The sequence below is a fragment of the Mixophyes fleayi genome, chromosome 10 (genome assembly GCF_038048845.1).
Source record: "Mixophyes fleayi isolate aMixFle1 chromosome 10, aMixFle1.hap1, whole genome shotgun sequence".
NCBI classification, from domain to species: Eukaryota; Metazoa; Chordata; class Amphibia; order Anura; family Limnodynastidae; genus Mixophyes; species Mixophyes fleayi.
This window is the reverse complement of record NC_134411.1, coordinates 23333796-23351007: the sequence shown is the minus strand read 5'-3', so window position 1 is coordinate 23351007 and position 17212 is coordinate 23333796. Positions and strand designations below refer to the sequence as shown.

General features: G+C 40.2%; 1 protein-coding gene across 2 annotated transcripts in view; it reads right to left on the bottom strand.

Annotated features, from left to right (window-relative positions):
- Window positions 1–17194, bottom strand: part of KIAA1549L (KIAA1549 like) — a 128708-nt gene extending 111514 nt beyond the window's left edge. Inside the window, exon 1 of one of the 2 annotated variants that reach the window (XM_075188061.1) lies at window positions 16694–17194. In XM_075188061.1, coding sequence (XP_075044162.1) covers window positions 16694–16859 — 166 coding nt within the window. In that variant the 5' untranslated portion in view covers window positions 16860–17194. The remainder of the gene's footprint in view (window positions 1–16693) is intronic. The other variant, XM_075188062.1, reaches the window with a different exon arrangement.
- Window positions 17195–17212: the final 18 nt, after the last annotated feature.

Genomic DNA, 17212 nt, shown 5'->3' with positions numbered 1-17212 from the left:
TAGGTAAATGGGAGCAGGGACTGATGAGAATGAATAAAAATATTCTCTGTAAAGCGCTACGTGATATGTAGGTACTATGGAGCCTATTGATGAATCTCAGCACAGTGGCTTAGTGGTTAGCACTTCTGCCTTACAGCAATGGGGTCGTGAGTTCAATTCTCGACCATGGCCTTATCTGTGTGGAGTTTGTATGTTCTCCCTGTGTTTGCGTGGGTTTCCTCCGGGTGCTCCGGTTTCCTCCCAGACTCCAAAAACATACTGGTAGGTTAATTGGCTGCTATCAAAATTGACCCTAGTCTGTCTCTGTCTGTCTGTCTCTGTGTGTGTGTGTGTGTGTGTGTGTGTGTGTGTATGTTAGGGGAATTTAGACTGTAAGCTCCAATGGGGCAGGGACTGATGTGAGTGAGTTCTCTGTACAGCGCTGTGGAATTAGTGCCGCTATATAAATAAATGATGATGGTGATGATCTCCAAAGAGGTTAAATTGCATTATCAAGTATTATTATATTTGCTGAGGTTCCAGCCTCATTGATCGCAAATCTAGACAGGCCATTATGCCCTATTTATCAAGCTCCAAAATTCTGGGCTTGACCCAGAACAGATAACGCCATCTGAAGATGGTGTTCGCCGCTATGGGGAAAGCATCACCCAAGAAGGGATCTTTGGATCCCTCGGTGACAGGCTTCCTGCCCCTCCTAGCTGCAAATTGTGCAGGGCCATTAGAACCTGTGCTATAGATTATTCGCAGGACATGCTCCTAACAGAGACGTTGTCCTGGCTAATCAATTTTAATAAATCGTCACGTTAATTAATTTCTTATCATTACAAGCAGAATTGATAACTAACATGAGCAATATGCATTGGGTAATAAACAGACTCCTAGATAAAGATACACTAATACATTTATGAATTAACACATTTTCTGCAAAAGGAAGCGGAATAGGCTGACAGCAGCGTCCTCCAATGTAATTACTGAAAGTCTGCGGTGTGTAGTGAAAAAGTCCCCCAAAATTACATCTCTGTCTCAGATATAGTTAGTTCATCCTTGCCTACTTTCAGGCACTGAAGTCCGGGAGATCCCGGACTGGGGGCGTGACTAGAGGGGCGGGACCAAAATGACGCAATTCCCCGCGAATCGCATTATTTTGCCCAGGGAATTGCGGGATGCAGGAGACTTGCCTGCTCTCCCGGGAGTCAGGGAGACAGCCCCGGATTTCTGGAGTCTCCCGGACATTCTGGGAGAGTTGGCAAGTATGAGTTAGTTGTAATAATATGCTCCTTAAGCATTTACTGCGATATTTGTGAATGTTTTTAGTAGCTCTTTTATAAAAACTAACTTAGAATTTAAGTCTGTATGGTGAATAACACAAAGGTGTGAAGAACTAAAAAGATAAACAAAATAAGATAATTATAATGATTAAGCATCATGATCCAGTCTACTAAATTTGCATTTATCAACAATCAAAACTATTTTTTATGGCACTTACCTTCCCTAAGAACTAAGTGTTACATGCATCCAGCTAATGGATTATATGCAGCATATATTGTCACCTCCAAGAATAACTATCCTACATATCATATAACAGAATAACCTCTCTAGAACCTGTCATGGCAAATAATTAATTTCCTTTTCACGTGTAGCCAGTTATAATCCCTATGTTAGGAGATTTTTAGCGCGTTAACACAGACACACAATGAAAATCTCAGATCATAAGTCAAAACAGACTGGGATAATTGAGAGGATAGATTGTTGTATATAAGCTCTTTTCTGAATGGTTCCAGACAAATATAAAGCATTAGTAACTGTAAGCTTTGTAGATGAATGATGTAAACTCAGTGAGGAATTTGAAAACTATTCTTTAGACCCAAGAGCAACAATAACAGCACTAAGAAAATGATACATCCCTGACTGGATCTGTTTTCTTGTAACTTAATGATAACAATCACATGTTCTAATTACCCCTTTCCAATGTAATTCTATAAGGCAGGAATTCACAAAGGACAATACATTGAATGCATTAAATAAATCTCCATTCCATGTACACAATGCAACTCAATGATATTCTTTTTGTCAGGCGCCGCCTCCGCACCCCTCATAGGTGCCAGAGACGGACGCCTCTCTCTTCTTGGTCGCGTCCCATTGCCTGGCAACAGGACACTCTTCCGGGTCCTGGGAGGCTCATAGCGCACGCATGCGCGATACTCTCGTGTCCCATTGCTAGACAACAGGGCAGCCTGTTGGCAGTCAGCTGTGTTCTGATCACCGAAACTGCGGGCTCCAATCAGGAGGCACTTCCCTCTATTTAAAGCACACTCTGGCACCATTAGGGTGCCAGAGTATTGGTTTACCCTGTTCCAGCGTTCCTGTCTTGTTCTGCTTACTATTGGTTTTTGATTTTGGCTGGTTATTAACCTTCCCTGTGGATTCCATTTTGTACTGCCCGTCCTGGTTTGACCCCTGGCTCATTGCTGATTACTCTCCTGGTTATCTACATTGCACTGTGCTACAGTTGGCTTGATCCGGACTGTCCGACCATTCTTCTCTCATGGCTGCACTAGTGACTATCTAGGAGAACTGCGACCTGCGCATCGCACACAGCAAAGTCCATACCTCCTTGCGGGAGTCCCTGGTAAACACCAGGGGTGCATTAGACTCCGCGCCTCCCTGTTAAGTTGCGCTGATACTAGTCAGTGGTAGTTCCAGTATTAACTAGGTGACACTTTTATAGCAAGAAGTGTGAGAGTGATTGTTCCTGTGTATATCTATGGCCCATTCAGCAGATACCAAATTTATATTATAGGGGGAGATTAATTCTCAATGACACAAATTTCAATGGTCAAGAATTTTACGTTTACTTTTAAATAATCCAGTAATCCCCACTCAAAAAACACAAGTATCTTTACAGTAAGTTCGTGGTCAGTCTGAGCAACCAATCTGCTCAATAATTACTGGTTTGGAAGGTGAGAGGACTTGGTTCTTTTCCAACACACGTGAAGACCCAGTACCGCCCTTCCATTATTTTTAACTTCTCCCCATTTACTGCTGTTTGGTCCTAATTTATGTATAATATAAGAGGACATCAGGGTCACTTATTTCAAGTGGCAAGTATTTTAATTTCCTTTTTTTAGGGATGGTGGGTTATGAGCGGCTTGGCATGTGGCTTGTGCATTAGATGCAGCAAGGCACTTATCTGAAATTGATTGGTAATGTACTGATTTTCACCACCTGCAGGGCTGGGATAAAACCTCTAAAGTCTGTAGGCACAAAACTTTTGACAACCTGAGCCTTACAGATCGATTGACCACACGGCTATTAACTTTCACAGGCATTTGGTTGTACGCAATAATAAAACAAAAAAGTGAAGGAATGACTCCGTTTTAAAAACAAAATTATATTAATGTTTCTCGATACTGTTTTATATGAAAATAAAATTATAAATTCAGCTTCAGTCCAGCAAACTCACTAGCAGGGTGGGCTGAGCAACAGTATGAGCAAATTTGGCCAGAATATAGGAGCCAGTCCCAAAGGAAAGAGACACTGTACGGTAAGGGTGGGTACACACTACAGTAAATTTCTCCCGATTTGACATCGTTAACGATTTTACCAATAACAGAAAAAAATCCCGATCAACATGCCGGTTCCTGTGTATACGCTCTACACATTTTACAAGATTTACCGTCAGATCTGTGCTCTTTATCTGTTATAACCATCACTCTGTACACGCCATAGAGATCTATGGACACTGCCGGTCCAGAGTGCGTACACACTGCAGAACTGGAACAACGTTGCTGAATGAGATTTTTAGTCCGGTTTAAAAAAACAAATGAAACTATAGGATCAGCTTTGGAACGATAATCGTTCATCGTTGGAGCGTGCACAGTAATGCAGTAATCTGTTTTGCACATAAGTTAAATACTGTCTGTTTTTTCATGTTGATATTTGTGTGCTACATGAAAAAACAGGCAGTATTTAACTTATGTGCAAAACAGAATACTAATTTGCACCCCTTGCATTGTAACATGGTTTTGTCCAGGAGACTGAAATAAGAAGTTTCTCAAGTTAAGATCCTTAATGAATCAGGCCCTAGAATCTGATTGGTTGCTATGGGCAACATCTGCACTTTTTCAAAACCGCAGTTTAGTAAATATACTTCTAAGACTTTACTGGTGCCCTGACTAATATGCAGAGCCTTATCTGAAGCCCTATCTAATATGCAGAGACTTATCTGGTGTCTAGTCTAATATGCCGTAAAGCAGTGTTTTCCAGCAGCACTGTTTTACTGACCCAGAAACTCCGCATATCTGATATATAGAAGTGAGACTTCTCTATCTCTGTGTGAGAATCGTTGTCATCAGAACATAAATAGTCATCATTTTGGGAACCATAGAGCGGAATATTTTGGAGAACTATTGAATGATAAGATTCTAGGGATAACAATTCCCTTTCAGGAAGTGAAAGATAAGAACATGACATTTGCACACTTTTCGTTTAGTAGCCTCTACCCATTAAGTGTTGGTGTTAAGTACTCAGACGTACATTCTTATACTCAGGGTTTTCCAATAACTAGACTGGAAGTGCTAATCGTATATTAACATCCAGATTAATGACCTGTCTCTACACCCTTTAATTCTCATTATAGTTTGACCAAAAATAGATTGTCCTTGTGTGGCTAATTGATAAAGGAACACACAATACTATTCACAGGCTGGAGGGTTTTGCTAACACTATTGATCCTTTTCTGGTGCCACTTTGGGGAGTAAGGATAATTCTAACACTACCGAATTTAAGGACTAGAATGAATAAGATACCACACAGTATTTTGTATTTTGTGTATACATTTTATCCTTGCATAGCCACAAATAAAGAGTATAGACACTAATTTCTATATAGAGCCAATCAGTTATGTGCCTCTTTTAATGTAAAATCAAACAGAGCCCTCCTCACGTGCTCTGTAGATGAATGGACTGTAGTAAATCAATGTGTTCCGTGACATCCTCAAATTAAATAATCCATTAGTATCAGAAGTCCAGCTGTAATCCATAGGACTTTGGGGAAGTGCAAAGCTCTAGTGATTACCGCTGAAGTGTATTATTACTGTAAGGGAATATTTAATGTGGGAACATCACCAGAGATACACCCCGATAATGTGTAAGGTGCATGTGGGTGATCATGTTACTTTTGCATTTAATCTGTAACAATCTTACACTGATGTCTGTGACCGTTACAGACTGTGACACAATCTACGTAGAAACATATAGGGTCTGATTAATCTTTGGGTGTACGTTGTGCTGCATGTCGTATCTCGCATGGAATAGCTCTGCGCATGCTCAGAAACGGACTTGACACCAATGAACGTAAGTGTATGCAATTCATGTCTTAGTGCAAATGACACTTTGCACAGTGAGGACGAGCTGAGGACGAGCACACACACATTCGTTCGATTAAATCGCTCTGGGCATCTCTCGGGTACATGTTTTATGGCTGTATTACTTGCACCAGCTACACGGCAGGTGTACGTGCTGACTGATAGTGATGACTGACACGTATGCAGGCCAGAACATGTATTTACAAGTAAGAGAAACCGTAGAAATGCATTTTATGTCCAGCTACCAACCAGATTCTAGCTATCACTTTCTAAAATGTACTAGATAAATGATAACTAGAATCTACTTTTCCTTTTAAGACGCTTTAATTAACCTACACCATGGTATTTTAATAATGTTGCTAATTATACAATTTTATGAAAATATCAATACTGTTTTACTAGTACTGTTTTAATACTGTTTGTTCCCAATTGTAAAGCGCTACGGAATCTGCTGGTGCTATATAAATAAATGATGATGATGATGATGCTGATGATATTGAGGTCGCACAAATGTCATAATTACATTGAAGAGAAAATAATTCACATCGCTGAACAAAAAAATGTGGCTATAAGTGTTTTGTAATTGTGTAAAATCACAGAGAGAAAATAAATTCAGTAAAGTGTATTTTTTTTTTCATTTTGTGTTCTTCCTTGTCTATTGTGCTGTGTTACTATATGTTACCTGTACAATACATCACTGCAGGCAAGATAATCAGGATACCATTTGGCCACACAACACGTCTACCTAGACATGCCTTCATCTGTTCAGCCATGCCCCAATCACATGTAGTCATCCCCAAACTTTACAGAGGCCAAAACTCTAAACCCCTCTGGGCGCCATAAGACAAACCGAGATTGTACGGCAAAAATCGTGTCTATTGGTAATTATTATGCTACTTCTGGAAGCACAGTCATCATTCACATGATACGTCAACCTTATTTTCCCATGTTTGCAGTGCATAGAGCAGTCCAATAGAGGTACATTCTAACTTCATTGCATCCCATTGCATGGCGGTAGCGATTTATGTTAGGCTCCATTTCCACATGTTTCTTCCTTTTGGTGCATTAGAAATCCTACAAACACTAGTAAACGCTAATATCAAATGTGACTCAAACTCATTTGCACTTTAAATGTGTTTTTACTGCCTTTAAAGAACACAAACAACATGCCAGGTGGTATGTTTGCAAATAAGGACATAAATAACTATCAGCTAATTAGGTATGTCCTATAACAAGGATATGTTTCTATAGTCATCCCTTAATATTACACAAACACAAAGAGAAAATAACAAACACTACGTTACAGCCTCTTTAAAGGAGACATGAGCGAGGTTGTTGTGGGATTGCAGGGAATATATTCTCCTGCTCTGCTGTTCTGTGAAAGGTCCAATCCGCCCTTTATTAGTAAATTCTACGCTCTGGATTTCATAGGGTTTATAGTCTATAGAAAGACCTGGGATAATGACAGTGTCTCATTCTGCTCTGTGGCGGTTTAGGGAAAAGTCAGAGGAGATAACACAGGTAGAATTCAGTGTGGAACGTCCAGGGTCACATTCCACTGGAGAAACTTGTGGAGTTCTGCAGCCAAATCCGGAATGAAGTGAACATTTCCGTCACCTCTACTTGAGAGATTACTGAACCCCAAAGAGTGATCTGAAAGCTGCATGGGGCATCCCAAAACCCACTGTACAGGTGACACCCCGGATACATATTATTATATACAAAATAAAACTTAACCCACGTTCCTGGATTTACATCTGGTCACCTTAAACTATGAGTATAGGAAGTTTACTATACAGCCCTAGGTAGTTCATATTCACATTGTGTCTGAACAGGTTGCCATGGCAGCTGGCCTATACAAACTACAGCCGCATGTCTCCACATCCGACTGTCAATTACACGACCAGTAGTCTTGTGCTTTTGTTGTTGTTAATTATGACATGTAAGTATGTAGTAGTACAGGTTTGGAAATATTTAGGGGCCTATTTATTAAGCCATAAACCATACGGAAACAGCTTTTTTGTTTTAGGCATTTTTAAGTACCACTTATATCTAACAATAACCTAACAGTGGAGATGTCACAGAGATCATCTCCTGCATTAGGCCAATTTAACAAGCCTAAAGACCCCGACAGCTAACGCCATCTGAAGATGCCGTTAGCTGTTCTACCCTATGGGGAGAGAGATTTTCTGAGCCTTGATCTCCCCTCCGGTAACTACCGCAAAATGGCTTTGGCTACGGTGGTGCATATGCAGTAAAGAGTCTGGATCAGAACCCGGAGTTGTTAGTAAGGTAAAGTCATCACCGCGGCAGCCTCCTATCGGATGTGCTATCCCGGGAAGATTTTTTAATAAATGGCTGCAAAATAACATCCCTTATCATTGCAATAAGGGGAATAATAATAATGGATCCAACCCCACCACTATACCCCCCAGTGCCAGAATGTTTAAAGTAAAATTTTAAAAATGAGCAAACACCCAATCAGCCCCAGCGCTAGTCGTCCTGGGCTGGATTCCACAATAATGCTGTTAGTCTCACTGTTATAGCTTTGGGGCTGGTTGGAGATTTGAGGAGACATGTTACCTTAATCAGGACTGATGAAATCAGCTGCTTAAGCCCAGGAAGGTCAGTTTCCTTTTTTTCACTAGTATATAGGTCACGGTTACTCCCCTGGCACCCCAAAGTCTGTAAAATGCAGCTGTCCCCCACACTCCGTTGTACTGATTGATTGGATGGACACAGCTTCCTTCCAAAAAATTTCAAATAGTGCACTGGATGACTTTACAGCGTCCCCTACACAGGCAAACCAAGGGGGGGGGGGGGTTCCTACTGCCTGGAAACCCCTGTCCAAGCCTGGGGCACTGTATAATTAAGGTGGCTGGACTCTGCTCCCGCTTCACATAGCTCTGCTTGAAAAAGGAGAGCTCTGTGCCCCTAAAATGAGTGCACGCAGCTTTGCCCATGTATATTAAAGGGATAGGAAGAGTTGGATAGCAGCAAAGCACTGTCTAAAATTATAGCCACACCCCCATGCATTCTGGTCACGCCCACTGGCGGCGTGGTGTGGAAACTGCCCTGCCCTGAGACATTATAAGTACAGGGGGCTTTGTGAGTACAGGACTGCATTGTGTAGACGGCAAGGGTCCCAAGGGAGTGACCAATGGTGTAGAAACACCACAATATTACGCATCACTTTACAGAGAGTATGTAATCACTCACATCATCCCTGCCCCTTTGGAGCTTACAGTCTAGACTCCCTACTGTGATGGATTGAGTGGTAGGATTCCTTGTGCTAACCTAGATTGGCGCTGACCAACCAGGGGTGCGGAGTCTAATGGATTCCCCGGTATTCACTAAGAACCGCCACAAGGCAACGGACAGCGCTGGAACAAGGAACAGATAAGATCGTAAACCTACCTACACACACTGCCACATACTAAGGTCCATTTTGTCAGCCCCCAATTAACCTACCAGTAAGTCTTCGGACAGTGAGAGGAAACCCAGAGAGAACAAACCACACACAGATAGGGCCCTCTGGATATTCTGGATAAACCTTCCTTTAGGACATAGCACAGGAACAAAATGGCTTCATATTAAGTTTATTTACTATTTCTATTTTCAGTTTATTTTTACCGGGTGACGAGTGCCAGCTGCCTACTTGTCCAGTCCAAACAAAAAAGCAGGGGGTGTTTGGCTGTGCGGCCTGACCCTGCGGATTACCCACATGTTACTTTACTGTTCCGTTATGCACAGTTGCCAAGGGCATGAAAAACTGTAAATACATCTCGGTATGTTCCTATTGTTGGGAGGACAGATGACGTCTGTACCTACCAGTTCTACAAAACATATAAATTAGGCTCGGCCATCAGTTGTATGGTAACAGTGTCCTGTTTACCTGCATGTGACTGTAACAAACACATCAAATTGTTCTGTTTTAGTCTAATGGAATGTTGTGCTTCTTAAAGGTCACAGAATGGATTGTTGGAAAGAGAAAGCGGAAAACTATATGACAAATTTGAATTACAAAATGAAATAGGGGACATTTCATAAGAAAATGATTTACATGGGAGGGGGAAATGCTGTAATCCATATAAACCAGTCGTCGTTACCATTTTCTAGTTCAGTTTGAAAATGAAAGCAAACATCTGATTGGTTGATATGGGTTACAACATATTTTCTCTTGTGCACCCGTTTTTTTAGAAAGTTTCCCCAAATTTCACATAGGTAGTCATTTAACTTGTTTCTTTCCCACCATATTCAATCTCTTACATTTGCTTTGTTTTTGAGCAGTACGGTGGCTCAGTGGTTAGCACTTCTGCCTCACAGCACTCGGGTCATGAGTTCAATTCACGACCATGGCCTTATCTGCGTGGAGTTTCTATGTTCTTCCTGTTTTTGCGTGAGTATCCTCCCACACTCCAAAAACATACTAGTAGGTTAATTGGCTGCTATCACATTGACCCTAGTCTGTGTGTGTCTGTGTGTGTATGTTAGGGAATTTAGACTGTAAGCTCCAATGGGACAGGCACTGATGTGAGTGAGTTCTCTGTACAGCGCTACAGAATCAGTGGCGCTATATAAATAGCTGATGATGATGTTTACACAATTTAAAGTATGACATCACCTTTATGGATGTGATTCTATGTATAATCCCATTGGTTATAAGAGACAAATGACTCTTTAGTAAAATATACCTTGTATAAACTACTTCCAGTGTCATTTGAATTCACCTTCACCTATTACAATATACATTAATTAGAAGGCTTTGTTAATGCATGTATTGCCTAAATATACATACAACACATCGCATGCTTCTTATTCCATATCAATATGGTTTGTTATCTCTTTAAAGGAAACCAAACCCTTTCCTTTGAACTTTCGTTTTAGTGCTTGTAAAAGTATGTAAGTATTTCCATTGCATCTGACATATTTACAGTCTTCAAACATATAGACTGTATGCTAATAAAGTTGTTATTGGGGTATAATGTTGCCATAAATAGCAGTATAAGAGCAGTAGGCAAAAGCAGTTTCTTAGTGTTTTATTGGGGATTGTTACTGATTAGTAACTGGTTTGTGACTAATAGCATTAGGATTTCCCGATGTCTGTATATGACAATGACGGGGAATCATCACCATTTATTTATATAGCGCCACTAATTCAGCAGCGCTGTACAGAGAACACACTCACATCAGTCCCTGCCCCATTGGAGCTTACAGTCTAAACTCTCTAACATACACACACACAGAGAGAGAGAGAGACTAGGGTCAATTTGTTAGCAGCCAATTAACCTACCAGTATGTTTTTGGAGTGTGGGAGGAAACCGGAGCACCTGGAGGAAACCCACGCAAACACGGGGAGAACATACAAACTACTCACAGATAAGGCCATGGTCGGTGAATCGAACTCATGACCCCAGTGCTGTGAGGCAGAAGTGCTAAAAACTGAGTGGTTATAATTTATTTACTACATTCTACAAAATGACAGCTAGAATCTGATTGGTTGCTATAGGCAACATCTCCACTTTTCAAATGCCTGGTTTATTGAACATACCCCCTGGTATTATTTGTTTATTGTTCTGTACTGTTTTCCCTGTATGGTCCACTGTCTGCATTTTGTACGGCACTGCGGAAGTCTTGTGGCGCTCTATAAATAAAGGATTATATTAATAATAATTTCACTCGAAAAAAGATGCTAATTACAAGTTAAGTTTGTACGCTTGTAGTGGACATGAGCAATTAAAGGATACTTCAAACCTTACATTATATCTGTAATAAAGCTAATATTTCCCCAAGAAAAGTGTCTCTATTTTTGTATTATTGTCGCGACCCCCCCCCACACTAAATCATCATCATCAATTTATATAGCGCCAGTATTTCCGCAGCGCTGTACAGAGAATTCACTCACATCAGTCCCTGCCCCATTGGGGCTTACAGTCTAAATTCCCTAACATACATACACATACAGACAGAGATAGAGAGAGAGAGACTAGGCTCAATTTGATAGCAGCCAATTAACCTACCAGTATGTTTTTGGAGTGTGGGAGGAAACCGGAGCACCTGGAGGAAACCCACGCAAACACGGGGAGAACATACAAATTCCTCACAGATAAGGCCATGGTCGGGAATTGAAATCATGACCCCAGTGCTGTAATGCAGAAGTGCTAACCACTAAGCCACCATGCTGCCCTAAATGCTATTATACGACTCATACAGCACTAGGCGATACAAAAATCATGGTTATCACCACTTGTGAGTAAATAGACCCATTAATGTGGGAGTTGGTGGTTGAAAGAGTCTGCATAGCAGTGTCTGTTACCCACAGCACCAATGTAAACAGCATTAATATCACTGCTGAATGGTTTAAACTGAAGCTTAAAAGTGTCCTGATTTATTGGCAGATAGGGATTCCCCAGACTATATATTTAATGGAAGCCACTTGTTGCAAAGTGTACATATTCTTTAAGGTAAATTAACAAACCACTCATCTTTCTGGGTTTGTTTGGAGTTAGCGGAGTCTGTTTTATAGAGATAAGAGGGGTATCTTAGTAACAGGTAGCCAAGCACAGCACATAACTAGAGTGTCATCTAAGAAACAACCTTAGCTGCCGTTAACCTGAGACCTCAATGATAAATGGAATAACTAGTAGTTAGTCGCTATGCACCCAATAAATTTTCTGCTAGGTTAATTGCACCCTGCAGTAAATGCCCTGTATATAGTTATATATATATATATATATATACATATAGATGCTTTTCTGGATGATTGATGGACTAGCACTGGAATTTGCTGCTTTAAGTGCAAAAGTGCCATTGTGTACTGACCGTACACTTACTATAGGAGTCAATACATACTATTTATACTATATACTTTGATATCCACTATGACATCTGCTAGGGTTTTTTTTAAAATTTACACTCTATAGTAGAGTGTATATAACATTATCTTGTCCAACAGCTCCTGCCATAGCCCTAGGGCCTATGTTGTACATTTAACCTCTAAAAAAAATGTGACACTCCATTGAACCCAATAGGGTATATTTACTAAACTGCGAGTTTGAAAAAGTGGAGATGTTGCCTATAGTAATCAATCAGATTCCAGTTATCATTTTGTAGAATGCACTAAATAAATGACAGCTGGAATCTGATTGGTTGCTAAAGGCAACATCTCCACTTTTAAAACTGTTAATGCATTTTGCTGTTTTAAGACACGATCTCAGCTGCCACGGATACCTCTTATCTCTATAAACGCACCCCTTGTTTTGCCCTCCAGCTCACATACACACAACAAAAGTCTGATTGCACAGACATTACAATCCTCATGTTACATACTTGTGTGTAAGAAAAATATCAAAACAACTGCAATACAAAATATCAGAGATTTACTGAGAAAATGTCTGTTTCACACATCAAGCTATTTTTTCTTAACCAAAGCATCTGTTGATCTTTAATCAGAAGCCACCAAGCGATTCTCAGACAGCAGGCGGCCTCTTAGATGGTGGGGGGAAAACATTTAGTCTGCAGAGGTGAATGATAAATGTGTCTATGACAAGACATCTAGTGGTAAAAGTAATATCATAGAGCACAGACTTCTGAAATTGTACAGCTCTGCTCTAACCAGAGTCATTACAGGAAGAATCTATTCTACTTAGGAGCTTGCACTTTCTACCATAGTATATTCCCATAGATAAAGGACCACTCAACCTTAAATGCAGATTTATTTAAGGACCTACTGACAATATTTACAAATATAGAAACTTATCTGGATAGAAAACTACAGCACCCTTATCAGTAAGTGTCACAGGTAAACTGCTATCACTGAAAGCTGTGTGCAGGTAACTCCTGTATAAAAAGCCTAGCCATTGAGTTGAATTTATGTTCCGGACTGGCCAGATAGGAAAAGACTGGTGAGCTTAACATATCTTGCAATATATGGAACTAGCATTTCCTGCTTTTACTATAGAGCACATTTTAAAGTAGCCATGTGGCATCAAAACTGTCCAAGTTAGTAATAGCATGGTGGCTAAGTGGTTAGCACTTCTGCCTCACAGCACATGAGTTCAATTCCTGTCCATGGCCTTATTTGTGAGGAGTTTGTATGTTCTCCCCGTGTTTGTGTGGGTTTCCTCCAGGTGCTCCGGTTTCCTCACACACTCCAAAAACATACTAGTAGGTTAATTGGTTGCTTACAAATTGACCCTAGTATGTCTGTGTGTGTATTAGGGAATTTAGACTGTAAGCTCCAATGAGGCAGAGACTGATGTGAATGAGTTCTATGTACAGCGCTGCGGAGTCAGTGGCGCTATATAAATAAATGATGATGATGCTGAACGGGCCTATGATGTGGCCTGAGAATGGCTAATCCTCCTGCACACGATGTTTCAACCATCATCTGCTATGATACTTTTTTTTACCAAGCGTCTGTCAAATTCCAATTTTAATTTCCAGATCTATACAATTCCAATCACACGTGTGAGTACATCACCATACAGCTGGTGACCCACGGCGCTAGGAGAACGCCAGTGACACATGTCAAACGTAGTCATGTTGTATATGTGGGGGTAACCATCACTGTAGGAGGGAGGGGGGGGTTAATGGAAGGCTCACGTTGAGCCTATTGTGCCCACTTGCAGTGCATGCAAATTAATAGAGCAGGCAGTGTTCAAAAGATACCCCCCAATCAGATTCTAGGACCTGATTCATTAAGGATCTTAACTTGAGAAACTTCTCATTTCAGTCTCCTGGACAAAAACATGTTACGATGCAAAGGGTGCAAATTAGTATTCTGTTTTGCACATAAGTTAAATACTGACTGTTTTTTCATGTAGCACACAAATACTTGATAGCTTATTTGTACACTGAAATGTAAAGTTGATGTTTGTGTGCTACTTGAAAAAACAGTCAGTATTTAACTTATGTGCAAAACAGGATACTAATTTGCACCCTTTGCATCGTAACATGGTTTTATCCAGGAGACTGAAATAAGAAGTTTCTCAAGTTAAGATCCTTAATGAATCAGGCCTCTAGTTATCATTTATTTAGTACATTCCTGCCTGCAGGCACAAGCAGGTATGGGGGTCATTGGAACCATCCCATCCCAGTTTACATGCTTTTACTACAGTTAACAAAATCCCAGCGTTGCCTCAGACAATGGTGGATCACAAACACAGATTCTAAGGTCAGCTTAGGATACGGCAATCAGAGTTATTGATTTATTTCTTTATTTTCCGAATGTTTGTTAAGAAAGGTTTTTCAATACTGGACTGTTTAGTAGAAGAGAGAAGTTCAAAGTTTTCAGTTTCAATCAATGCAAAATGAAAAAAGAAAAGCAATGAATTATTCAAAGTAAAGAGAAAACAATACTATGTTAATAGCAAAGTCTAATTAATAATTGTATTATTTTTGTGATATTATATAATGACAAAACTGTAACATTTGTTACTTTGCTGTAACAAAACTATCTATCTTAACTGTCTTACCCCAAAGTTTAAGTATATCATGCACATATTTAATTTACCAATTGCAATATATATATATATATATATATATATATATATTCTATTTTTTATTTTTAGAAATCCAGTTTACTATTACCGTAATACTGGTAATAGTTTTTCCGCGGTGAAAACCGCGGACAATTGATTATGCCCATATGTGTTAAAATGTTATAATGATTGTAATTTTGAAACTTTAAATATAGATGATTAAGACAAATAGTCAATGATCAGGCCAAAACAAATAATAACATGTTCACAGTTTTCAAGGCAAATATTTGAACTTTGTAATATGAAAATGTATAAATTGTGACATTTTATTACTTTCTGGTTGAAAAAGAAAATATAGGATTTTCGCAATCTCATGATTTTTAAATTTGTTGCAAAATATCCCTAATATTAAATTATAAGGTCTTGCATTACTAGACTTCATTAAAACACTGCAATACCCATACATATAAATAATGATATCATTTAAACAGAACTAAGTCTCCAGTTTGGATTTTTAAGTGTTGATGTGTTGCTGTTTTTGACAGTCTTGTCCAATAAAATATTTGTTTATGAAATGGAATAAATGCAAAAGGGGTTTAAACCAGTACAAAGCCAAATACATATTTAGGTACTAATGCATCATATTAGGCAACTTTTCATCTCAGGAACTGAACGTGGGGAAGTTTGGGAAAGATTTGCAGGAGAACTTAAATATTCATGCTCAATATTCTTCTTACAAAACACAACCTATAACAATATTCTCCAGTCTTTAGAATTGACATGTTTTACTACCTGTATTACAAAAGGCTGTAATAATGCCTGTATTAGAACAATCACAGAGTGAATCCTGTTTCTGTCACCATAAGTCCTAATAATAGCTTAGCATACGCACTGTAGCACTATGGGCAGACAGATACTGTTGACAAGCAGCAATGTGTAAACCCCCCCCCAGCTTGTGTTGTGTAGATAGATACACAGTGTAACAATCTGGGACAATAGAATACAGCAGCTCATACCAATGTAGCAACAATTCAATTAAACAGCAAAAAAACCCAGATGGTAACTATGATGGTAACTATGTGATTCATTCTTGAATACTACAAGTAAATCTACAGTTGACTGGTTCCCAAATCACAATGTATTTTTTTTAGTGATACACGATCAGGGTCTTACTGGGCTGGGGTCATCTACACCCCCCTCCTTTGGGCCGGTCACATAGTAGGGGGCTACTTGGGCTGGGTGATTGGGCTACCTGATTTTTTATTTATTTTTTTAAATGTCCCTAATAGGTTGCAGAGCCTATTAGGAACATACAGCAGCTTCCTTGCTAAAATGTGCTCGCTGGTCCCTGTATAGGATACATCGATATATTTTGTGACAGGTTTGGGCTAGCTACCAATCAGTGCCCCAATGCCTTTAATTGGTGGCATGGCATGCTTCCTTTCCACCCGATTTACCGGCTATAAAAGATACAGAGCAGGTGGATAGAGACCAGTTCAGTGCTGTGATTGAGCTGCTGTGTGACATTTTAGTCCAATATTCTATAGAACCAATGGAGCATCTGACATACAAGAAACCACAATGTGTGTTATGCTGATTAAATGATCACATTAGGTGACCGCACTCTTTGCTTTTTTTTTTTTATACAAACCGCTGTTATGCTGCTTTTCAGCTGAATACATGCAATTCAAACACAAGCAATTAACCCATGCACTACCAGAGATGGTAGCACATAGACCCACAGATGCTGACACTTAATATGAACGATATAGAATACAGCACAGGTGGATGGTGCAGTATGGCATTGTACAGGCAGCAGACTGCACCCCCTGTGACCTCTCCTTACCTTGCACTGGGTGCTGCAGAGCTGATATCAGGGCCACCAGGAGGAGTGCTGCACATCTGGCCCATTTTGTTCCCAGTGGTGGTCTTCTGATAATAGTCCAGCCATGTGCCACCATGGAGAGGACCCCTGGTCCCGTTCCACCAATCCACTTCTCAGCAGGAGACATTAGTGGGGTTAAGCAGGTACCCGAAATGCATGAGCAGGAATCACCCCTGGGGTCACAGCGTTGGATCAGGAGATGTCATTGGTCCATGCAGCAGAGAGGTCCCTTGGGTGCGCGATGCTAGGTGCTCATCATGCTTCAGGTGCTCAATCTGGTGACACGATGACCCAGGTAGACCTGGTCTGGCCAGCTGGAGGTGTGGTCATTCAACGTTTCTGTTGCTCTGGGGATGCAAATGTTATTGCAGCTTGGAAACGTTTTTTTCATTGAGAAAGAGATCACGTAGCAACCAGCTAAAAAAAAACGCATTCACAGCAGCGTATACTGGCAAGGTTATGGGGACCTCTGCTGGACAC